The sequence below is a fragment of the Ischnura elegans genome, chromosome 4 (genome assembly GCF_921293095.1).
Source record: "Ischnura elegans chromosome 4, ioIscEleg1.1, whole genome shotgun sequence".
Taxonomy (NCBI): Eukaryota; Metazoa; Arthropoda; class Insecta; order Odonata; family Coenagrionidae; genus Ischnura; species Ischnura elegans.
Window position 1 is genome coordinate 100416940 of NC_060249.1, and position 26699 is coordinate 100443638.

Sequence of the window (26699 nt, forward strand, 5' to 3'; positions counted from 1 at the left end):
TCTGGCCGGCGGCGGCGGAAAGTACGGCGACGCGGCAAGCGAGTGGATGCAATATGGTCTCATTCACTTTTATGTGTGGATAACAGATATATTAGTGACAGAAAATAATCACCAGAAAGTAAAATTAATAAATATCGCTACGAATGACTCTCATTATGCAATCGCTGGGCACTGCAAGAGGTGCACTGAAAGGTTTCTTTCTTTGAGTGCATTCCGTGGAGAATGGACTTAAATCGCGTGCTTTAAGTGGGGAAACGGACTCTTTTACTAACTAATAAACTTTTTAACAATAACAATTAATATATTCCTTAAACGTGATGGAAAATGGCTCAATACAGTACTTCATTTTGCCGAATTTTCCCAAATCAAGTACTGTCTTGGTGCTTGAAGAGTTCATTATTCTTATCCAGTAAGGTTATTTAGTTTATATTCTTGATTTAAAGCAATTAATAACTATTCCTTATGCAGCACAATTTACATGTTGCTCTAGTTTAGCCAGTGCAGATGGACGTCAATTCATGTTTTCAGGGTTGTATCGAAAGAACGAATAGGAGGAAAACGAATGCAAAAGGAAGATACAGTGACCATCCTCGGAGGCAAGAAGAACTTTTGCTAAGTGGATAAAATGCAACCCCAAGTATTATGTTATGTCAGATTAAGAGGCCCTCTCACTAAGTAATTGTTTCCATGCAGCTCACACAATTTCGGTGTAAGGGTCTTCGAAAATCTGAAATGCCAGGGATATAATATTAACCCCAGCGATGAGAGAGTGACGCGAGCATATGATTTCAGTTACCCGAGTGAAATTATTATAGCAGAGATTATATAAGAAGTTTCCAAAAATGGTTCTGTTCTGTTACTGCGACTCGAATATTAACGTGCATTTCCACAGATCCAAGTTTCGTGTCGAATATAAAGTGCACTTTAATTTGCAAACACGGCTTTGACAGCAGTTAGGACATGCGCAATATAATCGCACGTGAGAACGAGGGCCTATGTCTCATGAATTATTCCTCGTGAGCACCTTTGTGCCTTCTTGTTTAGGTAAAAAATGCTGTTCGTTGGGCGAAGCATGAAACAGGCACGAGTATTCAAAAGTCATCATAATTATTCTAGATTTCCTCTCCAAAAAATTTAATTTTCTCTCTCTCTCTCTCACTGACGCTTTGAATACAATTTTGCTATGCCACCAACCGTACATAAGGTCTTCATTCACGGAGCTGACATTGCAAAAGAGTCCATTCTTAATTGCGACAACTGTCAGGGGAAGCAATATAGGCACGGTATAAGGACGTGAGAAAATTCCGTGAATGGTTGACTAGAAAAATGGCACGAGTGGCCACAAATAGGGATTTATTCCGAAGACAACTCCTAATGTCATAACTGATAATGACAAAAATTACGCCAATTAAACTGGAGGAAACACACAGCTTGCCGAAAAATGTAATGGATCTGTTTTTGAAAAAGGAAAACTATGCTTTAGCGCAGACAATGAAAGTGATAAAAACTCGTCAGATAGTGAATGAAAAACAGTAATCTTTTATTGCTGACAGTGCTAATTGCAGTATGTTAGTTGGGAAAAGTGCAAATTGTGATGCTTTTGTTTGTGTTATGTTTGTATGGTAAAATATTTCTGAAAAATAACCATTTTGTCAGCAGCGCAGTTTATTAAGAATAATGACGTCGATATATAGGTAAGAGATTTAAATCAATACTTTAAATTGAGCATAAGACATAGATTAAAATGAACTGTATTTCTTAGAAAGAATACATTATTCGATGTGAGTAATATGCCTTCCGAAACTTTTAAAGCTAGCAGGAGTTCAAACCAAAAACAAGTTCGAAGGGCTCGGCACTACAACAATACTATAAAACGACCGTTGTCAGAAGGCCTTTAAATATGTATGGCAGGTTAGGAAGTGGAGGCCATGGATCATCGAGGGCTCTTGCCTAGAAATAGAGCTTGTTAGTTAGTAAAAGAGTCCGTTTCCCCACTTAAAGCACGCGATTTAAGTCCATTCTCCACGGAATGCACTCAAAGAAAGAAACCTTTCAGTGCACCTCTTGCAGTGCCCAGCGATTGCATAATGAGAGTCATTCGTAGCGATATTTATTAATTTTACTTTCTGGTGATTATTTTCTGTCACTAATATATCTGTTATCCACACATAAAAGTGAATGAGACCATATTGCATCCACTCGCTTGCCGCGTCGCCGTACTTTCCGCCGCCGCCGGCCAGAACCGGAGTCGTCCGTGCGTTCGAAAAAACGATTTAAAATTCGGGGTTGCAAATTGGTGCAAGGTTTGACTTTAGATTCACAATAAAGAAGCTTCAAAGAACGACATGATATAAGTTACTTAGTGTAAGCCGGTGACAATGTCTACTTTTTTTCTACGTTTATGTAAAAAAATGGGTTGAAAACAGGCTCCGTCATTTTGTTATGTATCTATGGTTATTGATGAAACAAAATCTTTAAAAACCCTTCAAATGAAAGAATAAAAAGTTCCAATTAAGATGGTATAACAGTTTATTCTATAAAACTATTTATAAAACCACTGCACGAGGATAAAGTCGGCAATTTTCAGAAAAATTCGAGGGTGGTCGTTTTTCGCTAAATTTGCTCAACTTTGACCTCACATATACTGTTAAAGTGAAAACACAGGACCAAAATAATCTGAGTAGTAATGCACAATTTATTTGAGAATGTGTGTGCGAAGTTTCAACTTCCTAGCTCAAAAAAATCGATTTTGAGGTTTTGGCCAGCTTTTTTTGATTCTAGCCCACTGTGCGATGGGGCAATAATTAATTACTTATGTTATGCATATTTTTTTTTAAGTGAGACCTTTTGTTATTTGAGATGTTTTAGAAAGGCATAAGCTAATTATTAAGCCCCACAGTTCTCAATCATCCCTTGCTTGTTATTTATCGAGTCTAAAAGGTTTGATCACAGACTGCTTCAGCAAAGCATATTTGATCTTAGCTCCAAGTAAAACGATTCATTCTCCGTAATAAAGAATTTGCAGTTTATTCCATTTTAAAGCATAATAATTTTTAAGCCGAATGGAATAGAATACGATCAGATTAAGTTCAGATAGTTGAAAAAATATCAAGGATGGTAATCATAGCCATTCATTGAAAATGAGCTACAGGTTTTAGGGTACATTTGATATCTCCTTTATGAGAATTAATTCAAAATTCGCGCATGCTGAAACACTAGGAATGCAATTAGAAGAAGGCCAGAGATACATTAAAGCTGTTCCATACCCCCGTAAAAAGTGGCTACGAAGGTTATTTTGCTTTTTTAAATTTATGGTAGTCTATTTAATTTTTATTTTTCGGGCTATTTTGACGCGGCCAATTGTGAATTTACTATTAACTTCATAGTGTTCATTTTTCATATACCGTGAGAAAATAAATGCATAAAGGAGGTAACTTGAACCACTGCCCTGTTTGAATCTTGGTAAATTGGTTATAGCTCTATTTATTTATTAGCTCTGAGGTGACGAAAGAAGGATCTGGTTTTCTCCTCCTATTCCAGCGACGTCAAAAGCAAACACAAAAGATATGTCGCAATAACCTTAATGCTGTATCCTTCTTCTATGCAACTGAACAAACTTCGAAGTCGTACATTGTATAATAACTTCGCTAGAGCCTACAGCACGGAGAGGGATTTTCGTCAATTTCCAGGCTTCCCACTGGCCACCTTCGAAATTAAATCTTGATGACGATTGCATAGAAAATTTTAACGAGCATACAGTTCCCATAAGGCATAATTCCACCAGAAATTTAAAGACTGAGTTGTTGGAGAGATAGAGGGGTAAAGCGAGAGAGAGAAAGAGAGAGAGAGATGATTCATCTGTGGTCTGGAATGCTAAGGGTTCGGGATACTTATAACGCGGGGAATGAGGGTTCTGCGGTGATTGGATACGTGCGATTGGCGGACTTGGGAACGGGAAAGGAACGTGAGAGGGTTTGGTTGCGAGAGGAAACAAGTGATGAGGTGGCAAATGGTGCGAGAGATGGGAAAGGCGCTAGCTCGATGATATACGATCATAGATTATAGATTTTTATGAGGAAATATCGAGAAATAAGAGTCGATAGAGGAACGAGGGAGTCTGTGAGGTGAGGTATGATCAAATAAGGAAACTAAGCCAAAGTCCATTTTATCTTCCCATGGGTGAATTCGATCATTTTGCCATTGAAAGGACTCGCTAAAATAGCTAAAATTACCTTAAAAGTGGAAAATCTTGATTAAAAATTTAATATTATTGAATAAAAATTTACTCATTTATTTTACCATCCTAAGATAATTCAAAATTTCGATTACAAGTTACCTTTCCAATAATTATGCCTTCACTAACATCTAATGTGTGAGGAGACAAATTTATTTCAGGCACTTCTGTAGTTGTACAAATACCTACCCTATACTTCTTTTTACTTTATGCAGCTCCATTGATAATCATATTAATTTATTAAATGATAAATGTCGTAAATCGCAATACGTTGCAATGAAAACATCACCATGAGATCTAGAAAAATGCCGCTGTTTTATAGATGGAATTAAGTCGATAACCCAACAGCCGTTCTTCAAAACATAAGCTGTGGATTCTTCCATTCTCCTCGGTCTAATAAATGTCATTTTTGCAAATATATTTCTAATATAAGCTAATAATTGAAAGCTAAAAAACTTAATTCAAGTTTAGATGGAGCTCATTCTTGTTCCGTCGATAGTATTACAATATTAGAATCCAACTAACTAAATATGTGGGTTAAACATCCCTCTCTTAATTTTCAGCTTTTGGCTAGTCCAATTCAGTAACTCCATCAAAGACGGGACTATTCTTTTCAATGGTTGGCTTTAAAACCAACGGTTTCGATCGGTCACACAGTAAATACAAGCATCGATCTTAATAAAATGTTGAATTTATTTTGTGTCCTGCGACTATTTTTTGTAAAAGAAACACTGTTTCACACAGCAATACAGCCACTCTTTTATAAAAAACAATCGCCGAATCCAAGAAAAATTTCTACGTTTTCTAAAGATTACCTACCTGCGTAAATATTTCAGTACCGGGCTTCCACCATAGGGCTTGTAGAATGGAAGAACGTAACGACTGAGGAAAACCAATTCCATTCATTTCAGCAGTCATTTCCGTTTTCAACTCTGAGACATTATTTCGCAATAAACCCCTCAAAAGTTTCCAAATATCCCATTATTCCCTAAGGCACTCGTGGATAAACGCAATTTACCTCACAAGGTGGCCTCAATCCCGCAAGAAAATTTACGAAACAAGGCCATACATAAGGTTAGGGAGAGGGTGGAGATTTATGTGATTGATGTATATTTCAAGCGAGCCAATATCAACGGAGGTAAACATATTAAGTGGCAAGGGGCTTCATCAACCCACCTTTTTCCATCCATCGTATCCCCAGTTATCCTTTCCCCTCTTCCATCCAACCTACTACTATCTCCCTACCACCTGTAAAATTATCTCGTAAACATTCGTCTTCCTTCCGCAATGAGCAAATCACTTATCGCTCAACAAACACTGGTTGCGTCCCTCATAACCTAAAATCATACCATGGGCCTGTGGTAAGTGAAGGGCACTTGAGATACAGGTCTGAATTATTAGAAGGGAAAGCTATTGGAAAAATCTACTTCACTTTACCGTATCGGTAATACAGTTCTTGCAGAGAGTGGGTTTCGCTGATAATTTGAATTCTTTAAATGTCACGATCCACCTATAATGACCCGGAACGATATGCCCACATTTTTGTTGACATCTTTTACATGACCGTAACATATATTCGGTACGGGATAATGATCGCGTTTTACGAATGATTCAGTGACTAACTGAATTATTTCATGGGGGCTCGTAAGTACATGGCATGTAATTTAATCAGAAAATTTACTGTCGGATGGCTACACCACGAATATATGAGAATGCTAAATGATTTATTATAATTTTAATTGGTACGATTAAATTTACGCAATACGCTCGATTTTTCACCACGACAAATCGAGCGTATAATTAATTGTAATAAATACTTACAATTCCTTGCACAAAATTTTAAATAAATTTAAAGACATAAATTTCGTCTCTGCGTGAGCTAAGTCATGAGTTATTTTCAGAGAATCTCAAAATAAAAATAAATAAAACATTTTACATCACGCGCAGCAGACTATGGATCCTAAATGCGATTTTGATTAATAAAGCCTCGGTGATTTTGAGGCCGATGGGGTTAAACGAAGGGTTTGACAGTAATTGGTGCGATAGAACGTTGAATAAATTGCGTACTCCCATTTTTTCTACATTGATTAGGGATGAGGGAGCCAAGAATCTAGTCAGCTATTGTGGAGCCCCAGAACTCTAGCCTCCACAATGTATTCCTCCTCCTGTCTCGCTCACGCACAGAGACTATTTCGGCGTGGCTTCAACCCCAGATGTCGCCCGTATACGCCTCTGTCCTCACAATCCCCGCCACCTTTGACTTGGCCGCAGTCGTTTACTCCTCCGATCACGTCGCCGTGCGCCTTGCATGTCTACATGGCCACTGTATTCCAGAACCACTTGCACGCGTGGTGTGGTGTCTCGCTCCACGAGACTGGAATAAACGACTGCTGAAATGCGTAACTGTACACTCGTTCTGCATGACAGCTAGGGTTTCTTGAGATTACAGCATTCATAGAGAACAAATACTTAATACTGAGGGAGGATTATTATTCTTATCAATGGTATTTCATCGCTTGAGGGAGCTCACTTGCTCGGCGAAAACCTTCGATGCTGACCATCAAGGTATCCCATTTCGTCACTTAACCACGTTTGTGGACATTGAAAAGGTGTTGGACAGCGTGAATTAGAATTCAGTGATTATGAATAAAAAACTTTTGGGCTATGTCACCGCGTCAATTCTTGGGTGGCCTCAACGTTTCCCGACCGATGCTGGTCGCTTTTTCAAGGAATTCTGAAGAGTTGAGAACTTGAATTCTTTTATGTAGGTATCTGTGTCAGGTGGTGGGGGAAGGGGAGCGGGAGGTTGGAGGAGTGGGTTGCTGATTGTTTTTTCTCACTGAGGGTTGCCAAGTACGGCTAATTTTAATGCCGGTGTCTTTATTGAAATTGTTCTTTTGTAGAAATTGAAATTGTTCTCCTCTCCCCCCATCACTTGACACAGATACCTATATAAAAGAATTTAAATTCCCAACTTTTCAGAATCCCTTGAAAGTTTTTATTCATAATGGCGAGCACCCGCGAAATTTTTAACGAAGAATTAGAATTCAGTGCTTGGAATTCAGAAAGAAATCGGAAAGCTTTACAATGACGTGAGAATCATCCACATTTTATGCGACAGCCAAGTAGAGGTGATAAAATCAGGGCCCAACCATAAAGAAGCAAGAATAGGGTGGTTTCCTATTATTTTTTTATTGCCTTAATCGAAAGATTATTACTCCTGGAGTACGTATTTCACGCTTTTAGATTTTTAAATGACAATATCTATTTTTCGCGATTAAATGAAAAGTGAAAATTTTCAAGCGCGCGAAAACGCGACGCTTAAGTATGAATGCCGGGAAATATCTCCGTACGTCGTATTTCTGGTTACCCCTCCCACCCGGTGAGGTGACCTTGAGGCGAGGCTTAGCGCTGATGCGTCGCAGGCTGCTAGCGGGTAGCTGAGTACCTCGCTGGATGGTAGCGCTTGGCTTAAAAAAGGTTTATTAATACCTTATCAAACGAAGAAAACTTTCCGACCTTAGCCAGTTTTAATAGGTGATTATTAAGACATGTTTCCCTGAGCTCTGTGCCTCATGCATGCATTGGTAACCTCAGACGATGTATAACTCCTATCCTCTCGTGTAGAAACTAGGTCCCTGTGACGTCATGTGGAGTGGAATCGCATGGGCGCCAATCTGGCCTTTTTCAAATGAGGATAAAATTTGACCCTTGCCATTCGTCTAAACCGGTATTTCAAAAACCAAATAACTTGTGTATTATGAATACACTAATGGTGGGTAACGAATCGCAATCAATGCCTTTCGTTTTCTTTGATGAAGGAAACTACCCTATTAGGAAAGGAGTGAGACAAGGCTGTGCTTTGTAACCAGTAAGTTTCAAAAATAACAACGAGGAAGCCATCAATAAAATCAAAGAAAAGGCGCGAGGAGTGAAAATGGAGAAAAATCATTATGTTTTCCCATTTTCCGAAGACATACCTGTCACAGCAGAGACAGAGAAGTATTTAAAGAAGATTCTGGTAAGTATGGGAAGGATAATAAGTACATTTCGGCTGAAAATAAGCACAAAGAAAACTAATATATTAATATGCAGAGGGAAAATGAGTCAATGCTAACGTTAAAATAAAAAGACGTTCTGTTATTTGGGAAGAAGGATAAGTAGCTAGCGACGGGAGAAGCAAGAAAGAAATTATCAGTAGAATAGCCCAGGCGAAGAGAGCATTCCATCTACAGAAAGATATACTTACAGATAAGGATCAATCATGAGGATGTAGTGCCATAGAAGAATGATGAGGTTGAATCAAGATGAAATGAATCGACCGAGAAAGTAATGAGGACGTCCTAAGAACAGTAGGAGAGAAGAGAAGCCTCATTAAAACCTTGATAGTGAGGCGTAATAACCTAATGGCCCATATCTAAAGGCATGATGGCTCGATGAAGACAGTCGTCGAGGAACAAGTAGATGGCAACGGCGTAAGAGGAAGGCATCGCAAAAAAATACATATAAAACAGATTTATATGGATGTGGAAGAGAAAAAATACGTAGTCGTAAAAAGATTAGCTGATAGGACAAATGAGTGGAGATCTGCGTCCAACCAATCTTAGGATAGTTGGACAGTAATGAGAATGCAAACATAGCATATTATGAGACTGAGAAGTTATATAATCGTAGAATCAACAAATTTAAAAACAAAATAATTTGATATCTCAAATCAAATCTTCAACAGTACGGGGGCAGCAGACTAATTAAAAGCCGATTTTACAGGCCAATCATCTATAACGGAGGACTACTCAGTGCAATCAAAAGCATTTATAAGTTTGCTTGAAAATATTTAAGAATGTTAATGAGCTTGGAAAACCAAACCAAAAACTGAATCGTCATCACACTACCGGAAAATCACCGCGGCCTTTGATTGCAATCTCAGTAATTACTTGGGTCTCGTAACACAACGCTTGGATACACGGGCGCAACTTTATAAATCCTGAATAACACTTATTAAGAAATAAAATTGGGTTCAATCAGTTGGAAATGGCTCTACTTACGTATTTATTCACTTCATCAAGCTCAAAACATTTACGAAATGTAAAGTCATCACAATATTAACCGACTCATTCAAATGTTTCCGTTTTCATTCAACCAACACACCCGATCTTCTATGATTTTAAACAGAAATAAATACTCCATTAATTTATGTAGCTTAGAATTTCGTAAAACAAATTTGGGGAAGAAAAGAAGTGAATTTTGATCAATTGATAATTAGTGGGATTCAAATTAGTAATTAATACGTCCACCTAACAGGACGAATCGGAGATACATGCTCCAATGCTTGACGATGTGCTGATGACACACATTTGAATTCAGAGCCCCACGTTGATGTCGCAAATTCATTTTTTTTTTCGAGGAACGCAAAAAGGGAATGAGAGATCTCATTTTTCATTATCGAATTTCTGTCTTCGCTCCGATCCGAAACGATAGTTTTAGTTACCCTCTCTCGTTTCGAGAAGACGTGATTTTTTCCCACCCTTACGACCTTTATTATGCTCACGGAATAGCGAATACATCACTCCCTCACAACCAGTCATATTTTGTACTTTATTCTTCGCGTAGTACCCGCATAAAACTTATATTATTATCTTGAAATTTCCATGTTTACGAAGAGACCTTTTTAAGCAATTTACTGTATCTAAAATATAAACGTTTGAATAATTACTGAGGTAAAATTTTCAAATTTAGGATAGTTATTTTTATTATAAATAAATATATATATACATTAATTAATATTAATTTTCCACGTTCCAGTACCGTATCAGAAAACTTGCCTCTTGGTGGATTTTTGGGGGATTTCGAATTTGAAACTGGGACCCTTAGGTGAGAAGCCAAGCTTTATATCCATTAGGTTACCGTATCCTCAAATAATATTTAAAATTCTAAAAAATTAATGCAAAAATAAGAGGAATCACAATATTTTCCCTTCTTCTAACTCCGCAGGCGGTTGAAACGGAAGACGTCAAAAGCCACCAAAATTGAGAGAAAGTTGATATTACATAATGTAAATTACACAAAATCATATGCAAAGCTGATAACGGACACATAATTGTATTCATCTGAGCCACATACCATAAAAAACTTAAGGAATGATATAATCATAAAATTATTAAATTTTAATTATTTTACGAAGTGCAAATTATTTAAAATTGATGGTTTGAGGCGTGACTTGGTGAAATTGCTTCATGTTAACGTTGCTTAACGTCGCTGTGCGACGAAACTGGTTGTTAGTAAAATTATGTGTTAAAATTTACAGCTTTTTTATATAATAGAAATTGATTATTTATTCGCACCCTTTTATGACCAAATATCAAAGGATCCGACGAAATACTTCATGAGCTAATATGACAGGATCCAATGAAAAGCAAAACGGTGAATGTTTTTGGAAGAACACTAAAAGTAAAAAATAATGAACTTGGAACTTGGAAAAATAAGGAACATTAAATTATCCCAGAAAAGACCTCGATTAACCAAGGATTCGGTACTGTAATTTAATTATTTGACCCTCAAGCTCACGGTGGCTATAATTTTAATGACAAAATATCGGAATTTTTCAATCGAAACTACGAAATTAGCAAAACTACTCTAATAACTACGCATTGTCGGCCTCGGTGGCGGGGGAATAAGTCCCCGCCTACCATACCGAAGGTCACGGATTCGAGTCCCGCCTGGATAGGTTGCCCCATTCTAGGACATGGGTGACTGTGATCGTCTGTTGTTGATTATTTTAACTCCCGATGTAAAGGCCACATTGAGCTGTTTTCGGGGGTAATTGAGATAAATAAATAAATCTTTGACTAATATTGGTCGTTTTCCCTATACTTTTCATGCCACCGCTTCCACTCCCATTTTCATTGCAGGCTTAAATTGATAATTTCACCCGTACCCCATTGTGGTTGATATTGCATATGAATGATATTAATTAATCAAATTAGCAACTTTTTTCCCAATTAATAAGGGAAGCGCTGAATTTATACCCAGCTTTTATTGAAAATGCTACCCATCTATGAAATAAGTGGATCCAATATTTATGCTGCCCCTAGGCAGCCATTCTCCAGCTATTTTTTTAGCATACTGTAATACTGGTAATGATTTACGAATAATACGTGAAAAAAATCGTGCTGGTTTGAAACCACGCAAAGTGGAAAAAATGTACTGGTTGCATAAAAATTTATATTCACTTAAAATGTTACTTACTTAATTAAATGCAATTAATAACTTGACGGGTCAAAATACTCACTAATTGAACTGTACCTGTGTATTGAACTGCATGGATAACCATTAAAAACGGATATGGAATAACTGTAATTTAACATTCGCTTATGAAATATCTTCTATTAGTATCAGTTATAACATTACTCACGTTTTCAAACAGGATGTTGCACATGATCCTACTTATGCAGAAGAGAAATGCGCCCTCGATTTTTCTTGTATTTTTCACAAATCCGTGAGAAATTTCTCATTTCCCCTCTCACCGATCAATCCCATTTATTACGAACCATCCGTTTATTACAGACGTCTTTTACCCCAACAACTGTCATATTTACAGCTTCACTCGTAAAAATCATCCCGACAAAAAAATAAGAGAAGACTAAAGAAAAGTAGCCAAGTAAGTTCTACATTTCCTAAGACAAACGGGCAGAATGCGACTATGGACTACGACGAAGAGAATGCTGGTGGACTTGAACGACTTCATCTGGTGCGACGGAGAGTCAATATCTTTAATTTCGAGCCACTGAAGCTGAGCCTCTGTGGTGGTGCAGAAAGGCGATGAAGCTAACTGACTCTCTTTCCATTTCAGGGTTATGGGATTCGTGCAGAAGACGGTGGCCAGACTACATGAGCCGGAAAAATTGGACGTTTTACTGAGAGAGCTGGGGAAAAAGCACCACGGATACTCAGCAAAGCAGGAGTACATAGACGTAAGTTCAAACATTATTCCCCAGTTCTCCTCAGAATAAATGCATCCTAAAATTGTTGATTTAATACTTTAATTAATATCAAAAGTGGGGTAATTTTCAAGTGTTGAATACTGTTGAATTTTTCATATATTTTTAACTTACGAAAGGATTTTTTAATCAATTTGGTTAAAACTAATATTATCTTAGCCAAGGATTTAAAAATACTACGTTGATAAGCATGTAAATGAGAGCAATAATAGTATGTGATTTTTCTCTTAATTCTTTTTTCAATTCTGACCCTACTACTGCTAGAAGTCGTATACGTCTTCAGAGGCATTACCTTCCTACCAACCTCGAATTTAGCATTTCATCACAGTTATATTTCACGTGTCAACTAAAATTTATAACTTCATTGATTCTGAGCGAAGACTCCAGTAAAGGCTAATAAACTTTTACGCACAATAGCTTCACAGCAAAGGGAATAAAATTTCATTCCCGAAGATTCAAATATTCCCGAAGATAAGTTTAGTTAACACCGCAGCTTCATTAACGTATCATATAACAGTCTACCCACGTGAAAATTAGAATAAAATAAAGATAATTAAATGCCTGACACCTCAAGCACTAAAATGTGAAAAACTATACAGCTGCCTATTCTGACAAGAGCGCATGTTAGCACACGCTAGCTAACATTAATTAAGTGTGTTCCGCATATTATATTAACCGCAATTCCAAGAGAAATAAGACAGAGAAGTCTTCCACTTCAGTCATTACTTCAGCAAATACTAACCATGGCGTCCGTGAGCCAATACAGCTAAGAGAATTTCGCTCGTATTCCAAAGCAATCATAAGCAAGAGAGATTCATTTAAACTTCAAGGAACGACCAACAAGATATCGATTACTAAGTCTTATTAACGGACAAGGGAAAATTGTAGTCATAGGGAATCTTGTAGAATAAATTCAATCAAACAATTCAAGAAACGCAATGATTTATTAAAGATATAACAGACCAAGAGACAATCTGTAGCTTTCTTCATTGATAGTTCATTTAAATCCTACTGAAGTACAATCGCATCATTTGAAGGCAATCAAAGATGAATACCACTATTATCCTAGAGCAATGACTCATCAGCATGGTAAATGCTTAAATTTTCAACATTTTCAGGTGATACCATGAAAACGACGTAGGGCAGTCTCCGACTTCACCCAATGGAAATATTTTATCATTCTATTGATGAAAATTCTGTATCAATGAGGGCATCTGCATAATTTGCCTGTTGTGATAATATTTGCATGGAAATAACTTGGCGTTTTTATTTGAAGTTATTTAGAAACAATTCCTACAGTAGGTAAGAATATTATGTAAATCTCGGGAACGGATTAAGTAAAAAAAATAAAAAGAGAAATACGTACTCAAGTGAAAAGAACTACGATTATTTTATTTAGAGAAATCACTCCCTCTCTTCATGTCGTATTACCTCTCTTTTTCAAAACGAATTACTCGTGATCACCTCATAATTTCCACGGCATTTAGAACAGTCCCATAATTACACATGGCTGCATTTAAAATATAAAAATTTTACATTTCAGTAAATCTCAAGGTAATTTTCTTTCATTTGAGATGCAGGAAAATGTTGACCAGAGTATCCACTATGAACACGAATGCGAGCAATATCGAATTCATCTTACTATATATAAAGGTATATTTTATTTTTTTAACAGGAAAACGTTGACAATAATCCCTACTATTAATGCGCATGAGAATAAAGCGTAATCTTTAAATGAGTATTTTCGTCACGAAAAAAGATCGATCCAGTGGAAGTGATTCGTTCCCTTGCATTGAAGATCGCATTCACAAATTCATTCCTCCATTATCCTATCATACGCGACTTTTATTCAATAAATGAACTTTTAATGAGAAATAATATCGCTCTTATGTTTTTTTATGTCATAGGAAATCTCACTAGAATTCGAAAGGTTTCAAAAGGATTCGATGGACCTTAATCTTTTGTTATCTCCTTAACCCCAGCCTTACCCGGAGCACTTCCCCATTCAACTCACTGGCATGCTTGCTTACGCCCACGCGGCCTCTCTCCTCCTCCCCCTGGGCATTCTTTCCCCGTCCACGTGTCGACATAGACCTCTCAATACCCTAAAATTCCTTCCCTTCCGCTTCCATAAGGTTTAAATCCTCTTTCTTCATTCGCCGTCCGACAAAGCCGACAAACTTTCCGGAATTTCCCTCAAAATAGACATTGCTAAACTTTTCACCCTTGGGCTTATCGTTTATCCTTCATCCGCTTAGTGTACTTGCTTGGTGAGAAAGGAAACACTTTTCAGAGTTTGATTCCGCGAAGCCATTTCTCAGCGATATCTCAATTCCATGGTTTACCTTTGAGCTTCCGAAGTTAACAGATGGCTTGAAATCCCCAGATCAAACCACAAAGCGAATGACCGTTATTCATTGTGAGCACACAACTGGTATAACATTGTAATTGCAAAATTGGTCAAGAGCCTCTCCTTTATTTGCACTCTCTTGATACACTAGGGAGATATTTTAGGTAATTTTTTCGCTCGACTCGACTATTATTTTTACCGAGGTTTAATATCAATGAACTTACAATTAGTGATGAATGCCATAGTTTATTGAATGCCTCAATCATTACAAAAATCTAATATGTAACCACCATTTTAATCTGCAACACGAGCATACTATAATTTAATCAATGCATTGTTCAAATTGTAAAAAATCCTATTTTCTTATTCCGTGAAAGTATTTGATGGTGTGCCAATGCGCTAATAAAGCTTAAAAATAAAGCGAAGCGTTTGCGAATATTCCTCAAATTTGACAAAGCCCTCAAGAATTTCAACAAAGGAATGCAATCCTCTGACTAAATCAACCCTTCTGCAGTCTGATGGAGAGCTTAGAGGACCGGATAACGATTGAAAAGAGCCGCACTATCTTAATGTCGAGTGAGAAATACTATGCTGCAAATGAAAAGAACTGCAAATACTTTAAGGAAAACAGAATTATGAGGATAGATATATTTGGAAAATTTGGTTAAGTATCCACTGCCTATTACACACAATTATTAAAATATTTGACAAGAAAAGATAGACGGTAAAAATGCAAAATCGCTCCAATATTATTCCAACCCCTTCGAAAGTCACGGTACACCAGTGGGAATCTTAAAATTTGTCACTTCGTCACAGTATTTCTCTAACCAATTCCTTAATTTTCTAACATTCTAAATTTCCTGAAATTAGTTAAATATCAATTAGCTAATAATTAAATTTATTCGAGACAATTGAATATGCGGGCTGAAATCAGGCAGCCTGAATTTATTTTTAGTGAACTCATGCGACGGAGGCTAAATAACATTAAAACATATTACAAAAAAATGAAGAATATTTTTTAAAATTATATATCAGCACAAAACGCATTCTTATACCCATAGGTACTCTCGTAAAGGCCTTAAATATACCCACGCATAGTAAATTGTCTATGCAATTGATATTTTGGGACAAATAGTCAATTTGGAGCTTCATTCCCAAAAGAATAAAATTAATCATTCCTAATTAAATACACGCTTTAAATTGCATGAATTAGCAGCAATGAAAAGGCTTTATGGCGTTCTCCCTGGTTAAAAGTGGCTCCCAGAAATATTAATACGTTTAGACTAAGATGCTTGCTAAACTTTAGACACGGACCTTCAAATTACTGGTTATTTTAGAGCTATTCTTTCACTACTCAACCACCAGCTATGGAGAAATTAAGACTAGCATCGTAAATTAATGCATAGGTAAATCACAACAAAAATGATGGAGTGAAAAGAAGTATACTACGAATACGAATAATACGAATGCACCGAAGGCCTCTTTCTTCCCGTGAACGTCATAGAACTCCACTCTTCCATTATCTACGCATTATAATGGCCCAGTTTCTGTTTCACCATTCGTATTTCTCTAATTCCTTTCCCAACCTTCCGAAAACGGCTCGCACTCTTCGAAAAATCACCAAACACTCAGACAACCAGTTTGCTGCTGAACCTAAAACCTAATACGACCACTGCCAACTAATTTTCAGCGCTAGCACGGCATATATATGTATGTTTGAACTCTGGGCCAGGAAATTGTAGTTTCACCTTGAGTCAGTGCTCCCTTGCCGGAATGGATATCGAATTTCTGCAAACATGACTTTGTGATTTCATGTTTCCTCGTCAGCCTTTAAAAGATTCCAATACCAGAGTGATTGAATTTTGCTTCGATTGATGAGAAATTTTTTTACAAACGTAGAGTGTATTAGACATCTAAGATGTTATCTTATTTCTAATCTTAATATCTTGACTCGCATTCTTAAAAAACTGTGACTGATTGCCTTAATTTTTAAATCCGGATGACCTTAATTTTTATTTTGCTTACCTTGCCTTCACTTGCTAACTAGCCCTCGATTAAGGATGTTACAATGAATAGCTTCCAAGTTCCTTCCGTCAATGTAGATTGTATCGAACTAAAAAATAGAGGAATTCGTGAAATTAAATACTTCTATTTAATATATATATATAGTTTCATGGTAAGAGGCTTCCCTTACCATCTCTAACCATGGTTTCGTGGTTAGAGATGGTAAGGGAAGCGTGGGATGAGTTAGAAGCTGGGATAAAAGTGGGAGGAATGATGTTCAAATCAGTGAGATTCGCGGATGACCAAGCGTTGATCAGCCAGACAGCGAGGGGGCTTCAGGCTCTAGTGGATGCGTTATACGAACGTTGCGAGGAGTATGGGATGAGGATTAATCACAGGAAAACTAAGGTTATGCGGTTTTGTAAAGCATCACGAGCGAGGAATGTGAGACTCAAGATAAAGGTGGGTGGTGAAAAACTTGAGCAGGTTGAGCAATTCAACTATTTAGGCAGTACGTTAGAGGAAAACGGATACAGTAGTAAGGACATCAGGAAGAGAATAGCATTAGCGAAGGAGGCGTTCATGAACAGGAAGGAGCTTCTGAGAGGATCGTTGTGTAAGAGTTTAAAGAAAAGGCTGGTGAAGAGTTTGATTTGGAGTGTAGCTCTCTACGGTGCGGAAACGTGGACACTGAGGAAAGAAGACGAGAGAAGATTGGAGGCATTCGAGATGTGGGTATGGAGAAGAATGGAGAGGGTGAAATGGACGGAGAGGAAAAGGAACGACCAAGTGCTGGATATGGTTGGCGAGGGGAGGCAGCTTTTAGATGAGATACGCAGGAGACAGAAGGTTTGGATGGAGTTAGTGCTTAGCGGGGAGGGGATGCTGAAAATGGTGTTGGAGGGTAGAATGTTAGGTAAACGAGGGAGGGGAAGGAAAAGAATAGGTTTTTTAGATAGATTGAAAGAGAGTAGGCCTTACAGTGAATTAAAGAAGGCAGTGCTGGAAGGAAAGGGAGGCTCCCAGATCGCTTCTCGAATACTCCATGGAAACCTACCTTAATCGGTAGAATACTATAATAATAATTTAGTTTCATATGATCCTTATAATGATCCTTAAGGCCCGAATTCGAGCTACAAATCTTAGCTTGTACTTACTAACTGGATTTCAAAAGTCGGTTTCGGTAAAAAAAAAAACATGTAAAACTTGAGAGAATTATCTGCTCTACATATTACTGACATTCATCAAATATAAAGTAACAGAAGGCAAAAAATTTTGATGCTCTTGAATCTCAGTGGAGCCAATTACTCAAATGTAGCCTATTTTTAAGCAATTTACTGGACAATTAACGAACTTCGAATCTTCGAACTATGGCGATTTTAATTAATGGACTCAAACCTGTCCCAATCCACGTACATTCATTTCAATAAATAAAATTTAATATTCCATACTGAACCTCGTTAATGGCACTAGTTAATTATTGTATCTCATGATGGAATAATTTATTTTTTGTAAAATATAACTGGATGAATGAATAAATGTACGTGTTGTTTAGCTAAATCTCTCATTCAGCTGATGCTTAATTAACGCAACAGGCCATTGAAACTAGAGAGAACCCAAGATTTCACCCAAAATAAAAATAATCTCGAATTCATATGCTCTGCTTTCAAACAAGGTAAAGCAAGATTCCTCCATTACAAACCACGACAGAAAGTGCGGAGAACGAAATGCAAAAGATCTTTAGGGGATATTATCGACCGCGTCCATTGGGCAATTTTCACCACGACAAACCTCAGAGGATAGAGATCTCGTACAAACATTCCATGCCGAGTCAGAGGGATCAATAAGAGCGTTGGTGCGAATAAAATCCCGCCTAAACAAGCATTTCTTTAGCTTTTTTACATTCCTTCAACGTAGACAAGCTATTCTATACGCTTCGACAGTTGAATAAATTTCAACGACTTAAATAATCGTCTAAATAAACCTTCATCATCCACATGGATACTTAAAGCAACCTCGTCGTACAGCACTAGGCACAAAAATCTTACCATCCAGGAGTCAAAATATTTCCACATCCCAAATAGACGCCTATTTGATAATGCCGCTGAACCACGCCTCCAAATCGGTGAACAACAAACCCTCTGCGTTTAATGGGAAGGCCTTGTCTTCGGTGCGGTCGAAAAGGTGTATGTATCTCATAAAGGAAGAGATGCTGAAATACACTATTAATTGGAAGTGCATCATAACTGCTCATAAAGTGACCAAGAGCGGCACATCATTTTACGATTATCACATAAAGAAATTTAGGGATCACATTGAGATTAAATCAGTTAGTATGAGTTATATGATGTCATAACATTCTGTTATAGTGTGGTAGATTAAATATTAAATTATAGTTGAAAATTTGACCAGTAACGTATTATATGGCATCAGGCTTAAAGTAGTGGAAATTCGATATATCCATGATAACACATATTAAATAAAAAAACGGCAATTTCCACGCTTTAATGCATAACTCCTCTTGCAACCATTGTCTCGATACTCTACGTCATTTTCAAGGAAAAATGTCACCTTGAAAATTACATTGAGTATCCAAACCCTGGTCGGTAGTGGAGTTATATATTAAAGTGAGGAAATTGCCTATTGTTGCTTATATGTTGTCATGGATTGAATAGTGCTCAGGTGGGCACACGTCGAGGCTTCAGAGCATGGAGTTGAGTTACCAAGAATTCTGTAGCCGTCATTTCCTCCGAAGAGGACAAATTTATTTGTATTTCTGGGTTTAACATGTGATAATACAATTGAAAAGTCATTATTTCGTAGCCAATTGATACGCATATAAAATTTTTTGGCTCAAGGGGTGGTATTATTTTTGTGCCCAAGATTGTACCTTGCAAGAAAATGTTTCCAACTAATTATTTTTTATTTAAAAAATAACGTGATTATTCTGTACCCCCTAAACAATACTGAATGTCAAAGACATAATTTCGGACTCCTGTGAGAGACAGCAATTTATGCCACTTATTTTTCGAACTCCGATGAGAGACAAAATACTTTAAAACAATTCTAGTGGCTGAATTTTAGGCAGGTCACATAACCACAGAATCCTAATTCAAAAAACATTATACGATAACTCCAAGTTAAATCTCCCTTAATTTGTACACTATCAACGAATATATGTGATGGGTAAGAATGCCTTTCATTAGTCACAACTTCCTTGTAACAAGATAGACATTACATACAGATAAACATCAAAATTTTTCAACAAAACTTCGGCCTAAATTTTGTTTTTTTTACAATAAAATCAATTTAATTAAACGAAATTCAATGATTAAAGGCTGAATTAGTCATTTTTGTCGATTAAGCAAAATTATCAGATGGATTTACATTATCACTTTATTATTATTGACCAAGGTTTTTCGACACAAAGCGTCGCAATATCACCTGCGGATTGGCAACGCATTTCAGTCGACAGCTACGCTTCACAAAAGTCCGTGGGCAAATCCCCTAATCCAGGAAAAATTCAATAGCTGTATTCAAAAATGGAAACAAAATTCCCTTCAAATTTGATTAATATGTACAGAGGGCATAAAAAAATACAGAAAAGTGAAATCCGGTAAAACCCACCCAATGAATGAATTTATTTTGTAAATGTATAATAAATTTTCAATTCGCATTTATCATGACTATCGGAACTCTTTGAAGAATTACTGAGTCGAGACTATGTACTTCCCTTTTCCAATTTACTTTCATGAGCGAAGGTTTAAACAGTGCTCACAATTTAAAAATCCACAATACTTTAGTAAACGAGGTTAAATTGCAATTTCTCTAACTGTCATGTCGGTTGGAAAGAGATCCCACGGCATTAAATTCCAGGATGCTCTTTCATGGAGAAAAGTATGTCACCGCAACATTTCCCTGAATTATCTGTGAAAAAGCTGTATCATCATTAAACTGTAATCAAAAAAGTAACATTATCGCAACTTTATCGTTTGAAAATGCAACGCTTTCGTTATTCAAATAATAATATATTAATTCTAAATAAGCTGCACAATTTTGAACTTCGAAACCTGCACAGACTCATGCAAGCTTGTGCATCGAAAAGAAGTTAAATTTCAGATATTTTTTACTTGCTTATTCCTGCGTCCAAAGCTTATTTTCTACGACTACTATTTGACAAAAAGATATGAAAATCACCCACACAGTTCTTAGGCAAGCAAAAATGTCATACTTTAAATTCAACTATTATTTCAATTAATTTGGAGGGAATCAATGAAATAATATGAAAAAATAATGAAATAGCACAATTAAAGGTGAGAAAAAATTTTAATTCACTAATTTAGCTAAAAATATTATAGTATAATGGCCTCGTTCGATGACTTCTTCTTCGATGGACTTGAATCATTTTAAAATAGGAGATGATTATATTTTTTATTTCCCTAAAACATTACTAAACTATACAAAATAACAACACCATTGAAACTTTATACAGCCTAAACACGCTCAGTTTATCAACAAATTTTTCTTGTAGGATAACGGTGATAATTCGTTCTGCGGAGCACGAAGTGTGCTATTCATTTTACACTGCATTGTTTTCATTTTTTCATGGAAAAACAGTAATAAAAAGGGAATTAAATGAGCTCCAAATAGCAAAAAATAGCAGGAGAGAAACTACTGGTTTTAACGCCGATGAGTTGAACACCTTAAATAGAACAAATGAACTCCAGCAGTTAGTAGTGGTCGGATGAGACGGCTGCGATATAAATGCGTCAACGATGGAAATATCTGAAAACTCTCTCGGGTTAACAACTCCCTCAACCTCACTCTCAACTCAAATTTTGAAAAATTTCATGGGTTAGAAGCGCAGCCATGAAATCAATCGCAATTATACGTGATACCTATCACGGAGACCCACTCGGATGCTGGCTGGGAACTTTGAATTTCAGCTCAAAAACTCATCGGCGTTAAAAAAAATTGGTTTTGTTCCGGCGTTTTTTTTGCTGGCATGAGCTCATAATTACATTTTTATCACTGTTTTGTCGTGAAAAAATGAAAACCTGGCAATATTCATTGAATAGCATACGATATGCACCACCGAACTAATTATCACCGTTTTATATTGCAATGCAATGGAGTTAAGCAATGTAAAAAATAGTGTTTGGTGTTTACTAAATTTCAATGACGCTGCTATTTTGAAAAGTTTATACCTCGCTGTTACATTGTTTGAACTTCAGCAAAAGCAAATCAACAACACCTTGTACCTAAAATGAATTAGAAAGTAAAATCAATCATCAACCATGCGATGAGTACATGTTTGCTTAACATCAATTTCCTAAACTCTTTCTATACCTATAATTCTGCCACCTTGTCCTTCATTGTAATTAATAATATTCGTTAACCACTTCCAACATAGAATGCAAAATATTCGACACGTTTGCATGGCGTAGGCGGTGAATTCCCCGAGGGATGAATTTCTGTGTGATCAAAGTAGTTACAAAATTTAATTACATTCCACGCATAAAACTAGATAAAATTATCCACAAACTGCTACCACCTACGACTAGCACAGAGAAAATCTTTTTGAATTTAACAATCAGTAAATAAGCATTACAGCAGTATATTTCATGCTGATTCACTTGCAAATTGTATTCAGATTTTTTAACTTCCTAACGTCAGGACCACCTGTGAACTTGAAATGATCCTTTCTGCGTGTGAGATTGGGATATGCTTCTCTTCTTTCTCTAATATGCTTTCATTTCATGATTACAGGAAGCTTGTCATCACCACTCACGCGATCACGTAGATTTGAAATCATTTTCATGTAATCTTTCATCGCATCGCAATGCATGCATCGTTATCTTCTATCGAGGACACAGTTGCCACCGACCGAAATAGTTACATACTCATATGACGACAAAACAGGGAAAGTGACTACCATCACTACACCCTATGATGAAGTCAAGTGATTCTTCTACAGAAATATTTAGTGCTTTCCCGACGAATAGACTTCCTGAAGAGTTCTTCTAAAGTAATACCTTGGAATATTTTTGGCTATTCCTAATTCCTACCTTAACCAAAACCCGAGGAATATTCCGACTACTCCCGCTTCCGCGCTAAATCATCATACTCTACCCCTCAATCCCCTTTGATGTTCCCTAAACATATAGAATAAGTTATTCATCGTTTTTATAATACATTAAAAGAGTAGAAAACATTTTTGGAGAAAAAAATAGGTTATCAATTCTAAATTATGCTTGACAGGTACTTGTCAAGGGAGAGCTTCTATAATCCGTCATCATTAATGCATGTATTCTATCCCTTTTTCCACGCAGCTGATAGGTCCCCAGTTCATCCAGGCCATCAAGCCGTCCCTCGAGGACAAGTGGTCGCCAGAGCTTCACACCGCGTGGGCCAAGCTGTTCGAGTACATGTCTTCCGTCATGAAGGAAGAGATGGACAAGGAGGAGAAGAGGGTGTTAGCGGAGGAGGCCGCCAAGGCGGCCAAGAGCAAGGCCTCCATCGTGCCCGGAGCGCACCGACACCATCATAAGAGCAACCCCAACCGGAGGGCAAGCAGCGACGCGGTGGGCGGCGGATCAAGTGGAGGACCCCTGGCGGCCATCCGAAGGGGCACGATGCACTGATGGGGCCCGATGCGGCGGTGCGCGGGGCCCGTAGAACATCCGCGAGGGTTGTGAATGTCCCTTCCATCGGAATAGACGCAGACGTCTTCGGATAGGAGCAGTGTTTGCGTTGTGTCGTTGTCGCGTCGCCGTCGTGTCGGTGTCGCGTCGGTTTATAAAGTCGTATCGACGCCGGGTGGGAGCATGTTCAGCAAAACTTATGACTTTCATCAGTGTCACGATGTCGCGTCCGTGTTCTATCCGTTGGATGTCGCTACTCACCTACGAGTGCTTTCGTCGTACGTCGAGGACGATATATTGTCGCAAACTTTCCGACGCATAGCAGCAAACCCTGAACAAAAAAGCATATATTTACTGTTCTCTCGTGGAAAAAGAAGAAGAATGGCCCATCCATAAGACTTTTAAACAAAAATTACCATTCAAAGGGAGCGTTGAGCTTCAAAGGTCCGATTACCCCAATAATATTACCACCGTGCGTATATACCCTGAATTGATATCATCTCAATGAACGCGGTGGCAAACATAAGCACGAGTCGCCACACCACTATATATCTTTCCGGCTCTTCGAATGAGGTAGCGAGTTAGACCGCGGATTAGGAGCAGATTATGAGTGAAGCTACCATGGAAATACAGTTATTTCTCGTGCATCATATAAGGTAGCATAACATATACGGGCTATCGAAGTAAACAGAAAGGATGACAATAAGCTCTTATCGGCTCGTGTAACATAAAACATCACATCATCGCTAATGCGCATACGTGACCAATAATGCGTTCAGTCATGCCGATTGCAAGGCGGTAGCGAGAGAAGGGAAGTGCTCTACGAATCGGTCGAGTAAAATAAATGAATTTACAGCATAATTTTAGTAGCTCAATAAATGATTATATCTTTTTGTTACGTCAATAGTGCATAGTATATACTAGTGCATATATATCAATTTCACAGATAGTGATTCGATAATATCTGACCGTTCGGGATAAAAAGAACACGCATTTCATAAGTTATTTTTATCGAAAGAGCTTGGAAGAGTTCCGTGATATTCTAATGAATTTTTCACTACGCACAAGGCATAAAATTCCATTGCCATGGAATTTAATACATTAATAATATATATACGAAAACATAACTGTCTTTTTTTTTATCTTCTACTTTACCACTAAGGTTTCAAGCCTCGCCATACTTCAGCAAAGAAGATATTAGGAATAATTTCAATTACGTATTTAGAAACTTTGGTTACCGTTTCACTCGTTGAGTTGAGTACTGCTGAGCAGGGTTTGCCATGGGGATTCTGAAGTTTAAATGGCGCTGAAAGTCGTACCGAACTTCGCCAGTGACTGGACGCTAAGAGACCGGAGCTTGAGCAAATAAGAGAAGTTCCAGAGGAGTAAAATAAATATTTGATGTCTTCTACTCTCACTGAGGCTCACTAGTCAACGATCTCACGAAAGTGATCGCCGAAATTACAGACTTTTGGGATCGACTAAGTGAAAATCCCGAATCAATCCCTAAATAAAAATTAATTTTTAATTCTTACCTTTAAGAATTCTCTGAGTCCAAGGAAACTGGGGAAAAATGTTAAGTAAGCCACTTCTAATGGAAAAACAGTCAATGATATGTTTCGCGCTTAACTTTCCCTGTGGATGACATTAATAATAGGACGAGATATCCATTGGAATTCATAACAGAAGTTGCGAAAGAGAAGAAATAATTAAGTCCAAGGAGAAATCTAAGTAGATTCGTCAGTTTCATGTTTTTTTAAGCCTGTAATTTACATGGCTTCTGTGATTGTGAATAGTACCTTACCGCCACCTATAATCACTAGCATTTGATGGCGACGAGGGAATTGATTTTAGGACCATGTGGTAAGGGAATCCTCAAGGACTTGAAAAACCATCGTGGAAATAGTAATTTAGGTGTGGCTCCTTGTTTTCCGGTGAAGACTGATTTCATTAGTTCAGCATGCTAAATATAATCGTGATTATGAAATTTCAAAAGATGTATGTACATATAGGGTTAAGAAACATGTTAGACCTATAATATTTAAACCAAAAACATTAGTGTATGGTGTGTACATATATATAAACATAGACATGCATATATTTTTTCAAAATGATTCCGCTAGCATGAAATAATGATCGCAATTTTTTTGTTGTCGCTCTAAGTCCCATTAATGCATAGAAAGAGACCTCTTAATTCACGGAAGTGTTTTCATGGGTAGATGACCGGATGGAATTTCGTGCGGATGGTGCTTTATGGAGATATGAAAAGTGATTGAACGAGCAGAGATGATTCCGGAAACATTCAATATCAAATGTAAGGGAAATGCCTCCAGCACACGTTTTAAGTCCCTCCCACTAGCTTTTATGTTGTTCGGGGAGGAAATTTGGCGGAAAAAATGGAAAAAGATGAAAGTTACTAAAGGAAGAAGAGTGAGATACTTCACTATAGTCTATTCACTTTATGCTTGCGGGTGAGCTTTCGTGAGAGTCCGGGCACTCTCGGATGGCTTCGCTGATAGGGGAGGGGTAGTACCGAGAGAGAGAGGAGGAGCGAACATAACGTTGCCAAATGTATATAGCCGCCCTACTTGGTCACTGAAAACGTGCAAGTCACAGGTGGCCTAAGGTATTTTGACCCCGGCGCTGAGACAATATACCTACTCATTTGGAAGGCATTAGGGATAATCCTTCACAGAAGCCCGTGAAAGGCACACTTAGTCACTTACAAAGAGAACGCGTGAGGGTTGGCAACACTGTTCCACGAGCAGATTCACGATGTTCACTCGGGGAGGTCTGAGAGCGACTCACGGAGGCCACGCCTGCTGTTTGCTGATTGGCAAAGGGAAAGCCACATGTCGAGAAACTTTCCCTCCCCTCATCTCCACTTGCTTTGGCCACACCAGCTCACCCGTAGGGATAAAATGAACAGAGTATAACCTGGCAAATGAGGCGTGAAGAAAAATTATCGCTGAAGAGTAGAAGCACCAAGCAGAATTTTAGCCGCTATATATTGAGGGAGAAGCTAATTTTACAAGAAATATTTCTTTTTTCAGTTAGCACCACGGTTTACCACATCATCCCCGTTCCGAATCGAGAATGGATTGGAAGTCCATTACAATTCCGCGCAGGAAAGAATTTTAAATTAATAGATTCCAGCTCGGAAGATGGACTTTTCCAACCGAACTCAGCGCATAAATTCAACTTCAGTATCACAACAGCCGAACGAAATTAGCAGTTATTATACAGCACTCGAGGTCAGATTAAATCATTTTATATAAGGTTGGTATGGGTGCAAAATTTCAACATTAAGTTTACTGGGTTACAAATAGTACCATTCTTGATTATCGCTGAGTTCAAAGGGAACATGGAGGCAAAAAATAGTTTTAAAACTCACGCACGATAATTACAATACATTCCTCCCTAGAAAAGCTGAACACTTACGCGCTCCAAAATAAAATTTCTCTCGCTCG

At 37.6% G+C, this 26699-nt stretch overlaps 1 protein-coding gene across 1 annotated transcript in view; it reads left to right on the top strand.

Annotated features, from left to right (window-relative positions):
* Window positions 1-26042, top strand: part of LOC124158207 (cytoglobin-2-like) — a gene marked incomplete at its 5' end in the record, with an annotated part of 57914 nt that extends 31872 nt beyond the window's left edge. The window contains 2 exons of the mRNA XM_046533395.1: window positions 12084-12204; window positions 22918-26042. Coding sequence (XP_046389351.1) covers window positions 12084-12204; window positions 22918-23229 — 433 coding nt within the window. The remainder of the gene's footprint in view (window positions 1-12083; window positions 12205-22917) is intronic.
* Window positions 26043-26699: the final 657 nt, after the last annotated feature.